Source organism: Calypte anna, chromosome 17, assembly GCF_003957555.1.
Source record: "Calypte anna isolate BGI_N300 chromosome 17, bCalAnn1_v1.p, whole genome shotgun sequence".
Taxonomy (NCBI): domain Eukaryota; kingdom Metazoa; phylum Chordata; class Aves; order Apodiformes; family Trochilidae; genus Calypte; species Calypte anna.
This window is the reverse complement of record NC_044262.1, coordinates 6,776,295-6,789,500: the sequence shown is the minus strand read 5'-3', so window position 1 is coordinate 6,789,500 and position 13,206 is coordinate 6,776,295. Positions and strand designations below refer to the sequence as shown.

The 13,206-nt window shown below is 44.8% G+C and overlaps 1 protein-coding gene across 3 annotated transcripts in view; it reads right to left on the bottom strand.

The window, feature by feature from the left end:
* Positions 1–2,847: 2,847 nt before the first annotated feature.
* Positions 2,848–13,206, bottom strand: part of NR6A1 (nuclear receptor subfamily 6 group A member 1) — a 66,066-nt gene continuing 55,707 nt past the window's right edge. Inside the window, exons 4-10 of one of the 3 annotated variants that reach the window (XM_030461474.1) lie at positions 12,428–12,483; positions 11,039–11,196; positions 9,999–10,226; positions 9,253–9,507; positions 6,321–6,442; positions 4,392–4,544; positions 2,848–3,410 (exon numbers count right to left, since the gene is read on the bottom strand). In XM_030461474.1, the coding sequence (XP_030317334.1) occupies positions 3,322–3,410; positions 4,392–4,544; positions 6,321–6,442; positions 9,253–9,507; positions 9,999–10,226; positions 11,039–11,196; positions 12,428–12,483 (1,061 nt within the window). In that variant the 3' untranslated portion in view covers positions 2,848–3,321. The remainder of the gene's footprint in view (positions 3,411–4,391; positions 4,545–6,320; positions 6,443–9,252; positions 9,508–9,998; positions 10,227–11,038; positions 11,197–12,427; positions 12,484–13,206) is intronic. The other 2 variants (XM_030461475.1, XM_030461476.1) reach the window with 2 other exon arrangements.

The window sequence follows — 13,206 nt, the reverse complement described above, 5'->3', positions numbered from 1 at the left end:
AAGAAAATCCAGTGGCTTTCCAAAAGCTTTTGTTCAGGTCCTGGGGTCAAGCCACACACTGGGGACTCAGCCCCATCCATGGCAGCAGCAGCTCTGCCCTGGCACGAGGCAATGAGCTGCCAGTGACACTGCAGCACAGCCCCTCCACAGGCATGAGCCTCAGCACGTCAAATTTATGTCCCAAATCTCTCTTCAGATTAAAAGTAACTCTTCAGCTTTCCATCTGCACAAATGCTATGAAGGAGAGGAGGGGGTCAGTCAGACAATTCATCTTTCAAATCGGGGATAAAAATTGACTTGTCATGGCAGAAAATTCTACCAAAGACTATTATTGTTGATTGATTCCTCTATGACAGAAGGTCAGATAAGCAAGAGCAGATAGATACCAAAGATAATGAACTTCCCCCTACTAGCATTAAGCACAAATAAAATATGAGTCCCTGTAAACCAAATGTTACATGAAGAATGGAACAAAAATTCCACCTTTCCAGGGTGTCCTTCAAACCAAATTCACAAATACATCTAGTGACTGACCTAACATCTCTACATCTCTAGCTCTACATTCCTACCTTCTCATAATACCTGAGTTTGCAATGCAACACATTCACTTTACCCTGTTTAAAAAATACAAGTCATTAGAGGACTTGGTGCAGAAGATATTAAGAATGACTGTTGGGGAGCTCAATTCAGGTTTGGTGTGTTAGCTTCTCCCTTACTCATCAGTTTAGCAAGGCTTTGCTACTCCCTGCAACAAATGGGTTCTACAGTAATGGTTACTGCTGCCAATCAACCTCTAAAATTTGCTTCACACAATAGAAAGTAGAACATTACTGTCCATTCATTGTCATAAATCAATTTAGGTTTTTGGTTGCTGTTGGTACAGCATTAGTCTTGGGAGTCAATTTTGGATAAACACAGAATACCTAATAGATTATTTCTGTTGAGTATTTGGCAATAAGATGACCATTTATGTACACTAATTAAAACAAATTCTTATTTATCAACAGATCATAATAAAGTAACTGTAGAATAATATTATTCCTATGCAATTTTTAAAGTTCCTTGAGTGTATAAAACAGCAAGCCAGGAGATAACCCGTAATGAAAAGATCATATAAAACTATTTGAAAAATTAAACTTAAAAGCTGAGAAATGCTTTCTAACTTACAAAGACACACTAAAATCTTCCCATTTACACTTGAGGTATAGGCTGTACGCAGAAGGCTTTCCTGAGAAACACAGGCTTGTCTCATTTGACAACACAGAAAATACACGAGATTTACGGAACGCCCTTTGGGTCGTGAAGCTCTCAGGAGCTGCACTGCTGCTGGGCCCAGCAGCTGTTACCCGTAACATCCTACTTAAATAATGAACACCAAGCAGCTAGTGGGCTTTTGGAAAAGAGAAACCATCCTGCTGGGGCACGGCCAAGCAGGACTGCACAGCAATGCTGCCCCCGACCAGCCCGCAGCGGGTCTCCCAGGAGAGCTGGGACTGGGACACGGCACCACCATGGATGGACCCAGAGCATGCCAAGCCAGAGGGTCACTGCACCCCTGAGGCTATGAGGGAGCACCCCTGGGAAAAGGGGAAGAAAACAATAGCTTTGGTGAATGAGATTTTTCTCCTCTTCACCGTTACATTCACCTTGCAGCAGGTTCAGCACCTCCAAGCAGGACTCACTTTGTGCCATGCCTGTCACCAGGACAAGACAAAAAGGTACCAACTGGTCCCTCCTACCCTGAAGGAACAGAAATTGATTCAAAAAATATTTTACAAACAGTATTCAAACATTTGTTGATGAACCTTCCTGCTGCATAAAGATCAGATTTGTATCTAAGGGCACAGGGAAGGAAATCCAGTCAGGGTGACATGGTTGCCTAGAAGAGTGATCAAGTCTTTCAACATATTTCTTATGAAACTAGAATGAGCATCTCAAACAACCTTCCCACTACCAGCAGCAGGAAGCCATGAGGTTACTTAAGAGAATACTCAAGTTCAGATGAACACCAGCACCTACCAGTTCCTCAAACTGCTAACCAGTTGTCATTAAACCAATTCTCTGCAATGGTGTGAAGGCTGCAAGATGGAAAATCCAAGCCCTGCAACACCTAGGACAGAACAGTTCACCAAGTACTGCACTAGCACCATTTTTTCCTGGTAAGAAAAGATCCTACAAGCAGTAGAACAGTCCAGGCAGGACAAGACTGTGGATTATGCATTCCCTGAGTCCAGCAGAGAAAGCCATGCCAGAGGACACAGGAGTCCCCTGTCCCCATTTCACAGGTCACATTTAACCACAGGGTACATTAATTGATCTGAAAAATGGGCTGCTTGGAATTGCTGCAAAACAGAAGCTCCTCAGCAGTCAAATACCACCTTGGAGGAATGTACTAAAAAGGACAACCCCACCTCTTCCCTAAGTAGGTTTTTCCTGCTTTTGTGAACCTAAAATGGATGTTAAGGGAGCGATGAGAAATTACTTGCAGTTCTCTAGCAACAAGAGTACCTTTGTGTAACGCCAGCAGTCTGCTATGAACTGCAGCAACCCCATTTCAGTCACATGGAAAAGCGTGTGGCAAAAGAGAGAGGCCAGCTGTGGGGGGGGGGCAGGGGCAGCACCCACTCCTGCAGCTCCCCTCGCACTTCAGGGAACTACAATCCCACTGGGACAGGGTTCAGGGGAACCACAGGAAGGTACCCCCTGCACCCGAAGACTCACAGAAGAGAAGAAACCAACCAACTGGCTAGACAAACTCTTCCTTCTCCTCCACTCCCTCGCCTTTTAAAAATTATTTTTATATTGAAAGAAAAAAAAAAAAGCTTGGCACTTCTCGAACACCCGCTTCTCCAGACTGGTCCGTTTGGGACACAAAGAGCTCTGGCAATGCAGTGAGGCCATTTGCTCTCCACAACAAACACTTTTGGATACAAATCATGGAAAGAGCAGTGCGTGAACAGCATTTTCTCCTTGAGGTAGTCTTAGTCATCTCAGTCCCCAGCCCCCAAAATATAAAAGAACTAACCCTAACAAACACTGTAACATTAAACATCTTCACATTCTGTAAACCGCTGGAGAATGCATCTGCTGCATTCATACAGAACCATGTGCATCGTGTTGAAGATCATACATTCAACTCTGTCGTGAAATAAATATATAGGAAAAAGAGTAAAAAAACAAAAACAAACAAAAAAGATTCTTGCTACACTAGCAGGGACGGCCACCACCCCTTCCCTGCCTGGGTGGCATTTGCCCCTCTCCCGGGTGAATCGGCTCCCTGCTGGAGGCACAGCAAAAGGCACCGGCCGGGGCGAGCTGGGCTCACTCTTTGCTCACGCTCGTCTTGCAGGAATGTAGAACAGCCTTAAAAAGGAGAGGCAGCTGCTCCAGGGGGACATTCACCATTTTTCCTGGTAAGAAAATAAAACAGAATTAGCAGCCATTCCTGAATCAGATTTCAGAGACACCTAAGCCAGCAACGCTGGCAACGGTTTTACCTTGAACCTCTCAGAGAAACACTTAATCATCCTACTGCTACATTAGACATTTGATATTCATTTGGACACAACAGGATTTATTATTTACTGAACTGAAAGCAAAATAAATGGGCAAAGTCAGATCAAAATGATTTCTCCACAATGGTGCAGTATTTATAGAAACTGAGAAAGACTAAATCCAGACTCTTCTCAAACTCCCTTGTTGATCTCCATGAGTAAATTACAAGAGCTCCTCTGTGATTATTATCTGATTTGTTACAGCGGAGTAGGATGAAGCATACGGAGCCTTGACACGGGGGGGGCAAGTGTCTCCCTTTGCCATAACATTCAGGAACAGACAATGCTTTGGTAACACCAGACCTTGTAGGTCTCATCAGTGACACAACTGCATCTGAAAATTCACCTGCAGGTTTCACAGGTCCAGGCAGGCTGAGACTTGGTTTGCCCCTGGCTCTGCTCAGCATCTGCTCTTTAATTAAGCAGCATTTCAAGGATCTCTATTTCTTGTGAGATAACCACTCAAACCAAATAGCACCCTTTTGAGACAAAATGCCTCAGAGTGGGGATTGAAAGGAAGAAAATAAAAGGAGAACCTGACCAAAGTACTTAAAGAGAAGCAGCTCAGAGCCAGGGAGGTCTTCTTGGAGTGGGACCTAACGCTGCGTCCACCAGCATGACAGGAACAGTTTGCAACAAACCAGCCTGGCTGGGTGAGCTGGGGGGGGCAGGAGGGTGCCTTAAAGATGGGCTACAAGCTTGGATACAAAAAGGTCCCTCACAAACATCCTCCAACAAAGTCAATAATCATTTCCCTGTTATAAATTAATTTCCTTTTAAAAGCAGATTTTCATAAGTTGCACATGATCCCAGTGGGAGCAGAGCTCAAAAAGTTACCTGCAATATACCGAATCTCCGGCAAACACATCATTAAATCGGGGAAGCGGTTGGGCTGGTGTGGATATTTGTACTCAGTGAAGTCCTGGCAGACGTACCAGTACCGCTTATTCAGCTGCTCCAGCTGCGACGCATTGGTCAGACCCCTGATGTCTGAAAAGGAATACAATTAGACTGATACAAACATGACAAAAAACATCCTAGAAAAGGAACACTTACTCACTGACATTTCTTCAGGAAGACAGACTGATTGCTAAAAAACTTACCTGAATCCCTGCTTCAAGGACTGGCTCTGAGTGCCCAGCTAGACAAATACTAAAACTGTTCCCTTTCCTGGTGTGCCTGCCTCGGGAAGTGCCTTTACATGCCATGGGTACAGGCACGGGATTTACATGCATCTGGGTACAGGATTCCCTCCCGCAAACACTAGGGTGAGAACAGCCAATGTCCCAAGGTGCTCATCTGAGGAGCTCTGTGGATGCTCCTGAAGCAAATGGCTCTGGCAACCTTAAGCCCCTCCTGCCTGGTAGAAAGCAGCTGAATGTCAAGTTTGAGTCCTCACCATGGATTCAGCAGAACCCTTCCCCAGGCAGACACATTGTTGATTTCAGCTGAATCACCTTGGCTGAGCAAGGCGTTCAGCTCTACGATTCAAGGTATCACCATATTTCTCCCCATCTGCTTATGAATTATGTCATATCAACTTGTCAACTTCTTATTTTTAAATTTAGCTTTGCCAATGTCAGGCAACATACACAAAGGAAGAGTGAACTTTTATCAAACTGGTAGGAAGGCACTCTGCCACCTCTCACTCAGCGTGATGCTGCTGGCTCCTGGGAAGATCCCTTGCCCTGGAGCAAGGAAGCTGCAGACCCACAGTGCAGGCTCAGTACTGTCAGACATCTGACGGAAGAGGCACTCATCCACTGCCCAAAAGCTGACTTTTAAAAATAATTCTCAGGTATTTCACATAAAAAATTGCAAACTTCAACTAAAAATAAAAGAAGACAGGAAGTTAATGAAAATACATTTTGGAAAACAATGGAGACAGCTCGAGAAGTGCATTATCCAGTGTCAGGAAACTGCCCAGGGAAGCAAACCGGAACCTCAGCCCGGCACAGACTGACGTGTCAGCACTATCTCCTGCTGGAAATGAGTGGGGGAGGAGAGAGCCTGCAGCATATTTTTACAGACTGCAACTATCTTTCACCATACAGGAGACTCTGGGGACATTTATTTCCAAAATTACAGCTGAACACCATCCTTTGGGCATTTGCCTCTCAGCAGTTGTCTTCACTTACAACATGAAGAACTGTCCTGTGAGGCCCCACAGATGTGGTGTCATGAGAAATGGCCAAGTAAGGGATCCACAAGCAGTAGGAGACAACAGGCATGAGTAGAGACAGAGACAAGCACACCTATGAAGAAAATAGATCTATTCCAAACTATTTCATTCTACGACAGATGTTGTTAAACATCCCACTGCAGTCCTGTGAATATCAGGAGCTTCTCACATATTGAGGATTTACTCTGCCATGGATTTCAGAATGTCTGGGGATTGAAGCAGATTGGGTTTTAATGAGCTGGGCACTCAACTTGGAGCTCAGCCCCTTCTCAGGCAGAATTCATGGCCTGCACATAGACACTTCATTTGGGATTACTCTTCCTTTTAAAGACTTAGCATTAGGTATAGGATCTAAATAGCAGGAAGCCAACTAGGTGATCTAAGTACATATCCTGAAGGTAAATATTTCCACAGTGCCTTTACATGGGTACCCAAGCTCTGGAGGCCCAGAGAGGGCTCTGAGCTCAGCTTCCTTGTGGGTCTCTGAGCCCTTCCTTCCATTTCTCATGAGGGAAACAAAAACTGCTCAGACTGTTTCAGACAATTTCTCCAGGGGGACTGATACCTTCTCTTCATTGACTCACCTTGGTTTAGGAAGTTAATGGCTTTCATACACGCATACTCCTCATTGCTGACCTTCAACTGGTTAAATTTGCGAAAGAGGTAGATCAACCGCTCCATCACCTCCATCCCCTCTTCACTGAATCTGAAGAACAGAGATCACACATCAATGTATACAGGACACAGCCCATGCCATAAAACTAAGAAGCTTATTAAAATCAGTTCAGAAATTTTTATCACTTTGCAATAGAATTTTTTAAATTCTTCAAGTGTACTGGTGCTACTAAATTACTGTAGAAGGAAAAGCTAGAGGGTAAGCAGTAGGCAGAAGCTGAGCTGGGGGGTGTGGAGGGCTGCTGGTGCTCACAGGTAGACTCTAGAGACAGTGCCATCTGTGTCCAGGGCCAGAAGAACCTCTCAGGAACACATCTCACAGCAATGTTTCAAAGAAACCACATAGCAAAAATACTTAGAAGTGGGACAGAAGTGTTTAGGGAAGCTTCAGCTGTGCTCTGGCATTGTACAGCACAAGAATAAGAGCACAGCCAGAAAGCCATCTTTGAATAGAACAAAAATAGAACCTTTTTCACTGAATAATACCTTATTTTGGCATGTGTGTTTGTTTACTTCAAAGTTATTTGTAAAATGCATGGTGGAGTTTGACTTCAGAGAAGTGAAAACAAGCTATCTGAACTGCAGGTCACTTCTTCAGGAAAGTAATATTGTAAGTGATGAAAGCCTTGTCGGCTAATCTAAAGTTGTACAAGTTTTCTTGCTCTCAAGTTGACATTAAAAATCTTGCAGGTGCAAGATTGCAAAGCTCAAGAAGTTAATGAGCACAAAGACCACTCAGTCGTCTGTTGGGTTTAATTGTTTTTAGAGCATGTACATTTTTACCAGCCACTCATCACTTCATAAATCCAGGAGAGCTCTTCTCTCATTCCTGCAGTTGAACCGTCTTACTTTTCTGCACATACTTTCCTCCCCTTTTCAAACAAAGCTGTTCTGTTTTTCACAGCCCGATTTCTTCTCGAGGACTGACTCCTCCACACACTTTTCCTCACAGTTTACACCAGCTGAGTTTCTGGTTGGGAGTTACCCGGATCAGCTAGGGAGGAGGGGGAAGGGAAGCACTATCAGGAGTGCTGGGGGAGGTCAGGAATCTATTCATTTCATATTCATCTCCAGAAAAACAGCACAATAAAAAGAAAACATTTGATCTAGCAGGCAAACAATATTTATCCAGTTGTTAGAAGAGACTAAAACATAGGGGCTGGGGAAGTTCATCCTGTGCCTTCATTTATCATCTAAGCATTACCATTGCTCCCATTTTGCAAAATAAAACCAGAAATGAACAGAGTGCCAGACTGGCACAGCTCAAACAGATTTCTTCAGCTGGCTGTGAGATCTAATGAACTTTGGTTTGCAATCATTACTGATCAGATCCAGAGGAACAGGGGCTCTTTGAGGAACACGCAATTCAGACACCTTTCCAAAGAGTCCCTCTCAAATCTGAAGGCACCAACTTTTCCACGAGTGCTTATGGACAGCCAAGCTCTGCCTGAACTACTACAAAGACAACTGGGAGGTAGCCATGCAGCTTGGGACACCTCATCTTTCCAACTTCCTACTGAATGGCTTTTTTTATGGTCTGCATTTTCCCACATTACTAATGGAAACTAATGATACTTGGAGGGCTAAATCAGAAGCAGAGACTGCAGAAACACTGCACTCTCAAGAACACCTATTTTCATCCATGTGCACAGATCTTCTCTGAACAACTTTTGAGGAAACCAGCTCTGAAGTTCTGGCTTCTGAAGAGTGAGGGTTCCTCCTTTGTCTTCTCTTACCTCTTGCTTGTATTTATCATAAACCCAAAGTGAAAAAAACACTTCTCTTTTGAGGCTCTGACCAGGACAGTAGGAACAAAAGGACGGCTGAACAGCTTTCTTGTGGTTTTCTATGACTCTTGCAGGAGCAGCACCAGATGCACCATGAATGGCCAGGCAGTACCATGCTGTGGAGGAACCTGCCCCAGGAAATGAGACACCTGGGTCCAGCTCAGTTCCTCCACTCACCTCTGCCATGGTCTCTGCCAGCCCCTCCAGTCCTCAAAACACACACAAAGGAACCTCAAGGAATACTGCAGTGGCTTAGGACTACAGCAGGATATTAAATCTCTGCTCCTCAGACATGTAGATCCCCTGGTGAATCTTGCAAAATTACCAGGCCCAGCAAGGGCAGAGCACAAATGGGGCAAATGCTAAAATGGAAGGTGGGCAACAGTTTCTGTAAATCCTACATATAATGCCACAGTCTGTAAGATTGTGAGTCTGCTACCAAAAGGAGGATCTGTCTGGCACTAAGACTACGAAACAAAATACTCAAAGCAAAAAACAACACCCTGACCAAAATGATAAATGAAAGGCAGGTTCCCAGAGCATCAGATAGCACATACTACAGAAAAAAAGAGCTAAATTGCAACATCTTTATTTATGTAATCAAAACAATGAAATAGCAATTAATAATGACCACTTTGATAATACAGACAATCAGTTTTGTGAACAACCCTTTCACTGGCCCAAAGGGTTTTTAAAAAGACCTTCTGTTCTGTATCTCAGGGTTACCCAAAGAGTTGGTTAGTTTTACTCTACCCATAAAAAAGATGGGTTGTGGGGCTGTGCTGGAGGAGGACAGAGTTGCTGTGGGAAATTTCAAACAGCACCATGTACCTTCCCCTGCAGAAGGAAGCAATTGTTTTGATTCAACACTGAATAGCACTGGTGTACTTTCTAAGCCTGGAACAAAAAAAAAGAAAAGGAAAACAGCAGTAGATGAAATAACCTGTCCCAGGAGAGGTGTTAGTCACAGGGCCAGAAACACATGCCTGACCATGGTCCTTCATCCTTAGACCTCACTCATCCCTAGGCTCATAAACTCAGCCAAATGTCTCACCTGTGCAGCTCATCATCAGAGGGGGAGTACTTGGAGGTGACATCTGCAAGGTCACCAAAGATCTGCTTGCTGTAAACAGTCAGCGAGGAGAGCAGGATCAGCTCCTGCCATGTGGAGCTGAGCAGGCAGGTATAGTCCTTGATGGAGAGCTCACAGAAGAATGGCAGCTTCTTGATCCAAGCAATCTGCCTGAAAAGCAATTCATCCGCCAGACGACACAACAACGCAAACAGCTCTGCCTGCGTCACTTTATACCTGCAGGCACAGTTAATATGAAGGCATAAAAAACATTAACAACATCACACGACATCATCTGCCAAGGCACTTGAAAAGCAAAGCAAACGCCACAGGAATTTATGTTCAAGTGTCCAAGATGCTGGTGGCCGGAGTGTCATTTGGCAGCAGGAGCTACAACAGCCAGCACACAGCCAGGGGCTGCAAGGGAAGACCCCCAACCTTTGGGTCACTCCCCAAGCTAGAAACCCCACACAAGATCTGTACATGCCTGCTCCACCTCCAGCCCAAGGCAAGGACACCAGCCATCCATAGATGTGGTCACGTTTGCTGCCTGCACTACAACAGCATCTTCTCTGTGGGGACATGCCCCCAACCCCCAGTAGCCCCCCACTAGCAGCCCCTGCAGCAGACACTGGAACCACCCATGCTGGCAGGGACAGCAGAACCCCAAGGAGAGGCAGGAACAGGAGGCTCTGGGCAGCCTCTCACATCATGCTGTGCACACTCACCCGTCCTCGATGAGCATCGGTGTTCCGAGCGGCTCCAGGTCCTCTGCTGACACCAACTGATTGATGAGGCTGTGTGACTGGGGGTCCAGGCTGCGTGTCTGGGGGGGCATCAGAGCTGAGTGAGCAGAATAGCTAAAAAGGTGCGGGAGGTACTGATAGTGCGTGGACACTGGTGTCCCGATATACTGATCCCTGAGTGCAGCGAATCCATTCAGCTCCACAGACCTACTGGAAGAGGAAAAGCTTTTTAATATACCCTCAAAATTCCACCAGACTCATTAAAATGTAGCATCCAGCTCCATCAGAAATGTCAATTAAAATAGGGAAAGAAACCAGAACGGAAAACACCTTTGTATTTAAAACCTACATGGGAAATACTACACAGCTTACACATGTCCTGAGCCTGGCTCAGCACAAGTTCCACTTAATGGAGATCTGGGAACTGCTGCTGAGCAGCCATTTGGAGAGCAGACCAGAAACACAACTGCACTGAGCATTCCCATCCCAGCTTCCTCACAGAGCCAGCATTTAGGATTGTAAATTGAGAATTTACACAGCCAGTGAACACAAATACCTCCCAGCTTAAGATGCAACTGAAAGCAGAAGGAACATAAATCTGAGGTTCTCATCATGTGTGCACTCAAAGGCTGCATCAGGAGGCTAACTGAACAGTAACTGACATTAATATAACACCATCAATTAGTAACCTAAATGGAGTAATTTCATTTCAAAATCTGAGCAGAGTGCAGAAAAAGAGATTATGCAGAACAGCAAGAAGTAATCAAGCTCCCATGACCTGCAGAAAAATAGGATTTTAACTTATCATTGCCTTCTTTTTCATTTGCTCATGATGAGCACTTCACTTCCCAGCTCAATTGTTTTTCAGTCCAGGGCTGCCTTTCTTGGAACACCATTAGAGATGTTGGGATCTGCAGCATTCTCACCTTACACAAAGACACACTTTGTGTTTTTCCAAAGCATCATTCACAGAAAGACAGTGAAGATTATGGTAACAGAATTCTGCCACAGATCATTCCCACCTTGAAGATGGAGTAGAAACAGGCGAAGGCTGGTTGCTCTCAGAAACTCCATTTCCAGGGGAACTATGGTCACTGTCGCCATTGTTGCTCCATGACATGTTTGCCTCTCCCTCAAATTCTTGCCCAGACATAATTCTCTCAATCTCTTCCTCTGATATCTGTCAAATACAGGGCCATTATGGTTACCTCAGCTGAGAAGAGAAACAAGGCAAACTCTGTACACGAACACCTTGACCGCCACAAACCACCCTGCACACAGGGAAACGCTTCGTTGTTCCTGCAGGTATTGCAGCTCTCCTTCACATTTAACAGCAAACAGAAAAAACACTATTGACAGCTAATCAGTGACCTCCAGTGCCTGCAGTGCAATTCAAATGATGATAACATGGCAGACAGTTACAGACACATGAAAAGATGATGTCAAATACAGACAGCAACGAGCCACAAATCAGACGCTGTCACACAGTGAAAAACCTGGGAGCAAGTGAGGCCAGTTCATAGGGAACATCACTCAGTGCTCAGCAGAGGCAAAAGCCAACAGGAGGGGGGGTAGGCTCCAGTTTGATAAAGTAATTGAGAGAGGCAAGGTGACATATAAAAATAGTCAGGAAAACATTTACAGGGAACCCTCCTTAACTGGTTTTCCCCAGGTAAGAACCAGATGGCACCTAAAGAAGTAACCAAGCATCAAATGCTTCCAACAAGTTTTAGAGAGTAAGAAAAAATAATTTTTTTTTGTAAGATCTGTCCATGTCCCTTAGAGAGACTGCTACAAAATATGGAAAGACTTCAAGTTAACATGCTGCAAGAGCAGTGAACTCTAAACATCACTTTCAAGAACAAAACATTGCTTAGCTAATTTATTCCAGTCCTGCTGCTTGCCTTTCAAGGTCTGTTTTTGGACTGGCACGAGTAATCTTTCCACAGGCACACAGAGTCACAGAAAATACTTGCAGTGTTACTTCTATTTTATTAAAATAAACAGCAAATTTTTAAAAGACTACTTTTCTAGAAGTGAGCTGGCAACAGCTATCATTTCTCATGCATGCAGCACAAGATGTTGTGCTGAATTACCTCGCGCTTTACAAGACATCCCCAGACAGGCTGTGTCATCCATCAGGCAGACATTTACTGGGTGCCCTGCCTGCAACAACCACAGGAATTGCAGCCCAGGAGATTTACTGGGAGCTGCAAGGGATGGATACCCTTGTGTGGCTCAGGAAGGACAGAGTGCCACAGTGGCTGCAGACCATCTGCATGGGACCACACTCTGGGGTCAGGCAAGCACCAAGATTTATCAGCCTACTGGAGCCTATCACCATGGGAGGTGCAAAGGCCAAGGGAGCAAAACCTGGAGTAATCCATGGAGAAACAGCTGGACATGCTCACCTGGACAGGCCCGATGCTTTTGTTTCTGCCTCCTGGCATGCCATCCTCTCTGATTGCTGAAAGAAAACAACCAGCCTTTGGTGAGGAACACTAATGGTTGGTATTCCAGAAATACATAAGAAGATATCTTTTTTTTTTTTTTTAAATAAATCTTTACAACTTAAAAGATTCACTTTGCTCCTCAAAGCAGGTTACACAGAAACCTCCAGGGTACTGGAGAGTTCATGCAATACACACCACGACCCTCACCCCAAAGGGCATCGCTGGGGTCACATGGAGTTTGGTACTTCTCCGTATGATCAGGTAATGAAGGAATAGCAAGTCATTTATCACAATTTCAGAATAATTTGAGAAGTAGCACATGGAAAGAAACCTTTGGAAATAACCCAGCAAATGCCCATGACTGCTGAAAACAGAAATGTGAATGCCATCACTTCCACCTCTGTTACCTGCAGCCCAGTGAACCAGCCCAGCTCCTCCTGGACAGTCCCCACCTGGTGCTGTCAGAGACACAGCCCTTCACTAGGAACCACTAACAACCCCATCACACCTTGGAGAGTCAGATCTCCTACTGCTGCCATGGAAAATAGAAGGGAAAGATCTGACCCAGTCAGCTGCACGTGAAGCTGTAGCTTAAAATCCAAGTTACCAGACTGAGCTGTGCAGCTTCACCCCAGAAGGGCAGCCTAGCTTAGCCGCAGAGAGCTACTTTTTTAAGGCTCTTTAATCAACTTCCAGGGAGCTTCAGTGAAGTGTAATTAAGATTATCCTGAAGCTGT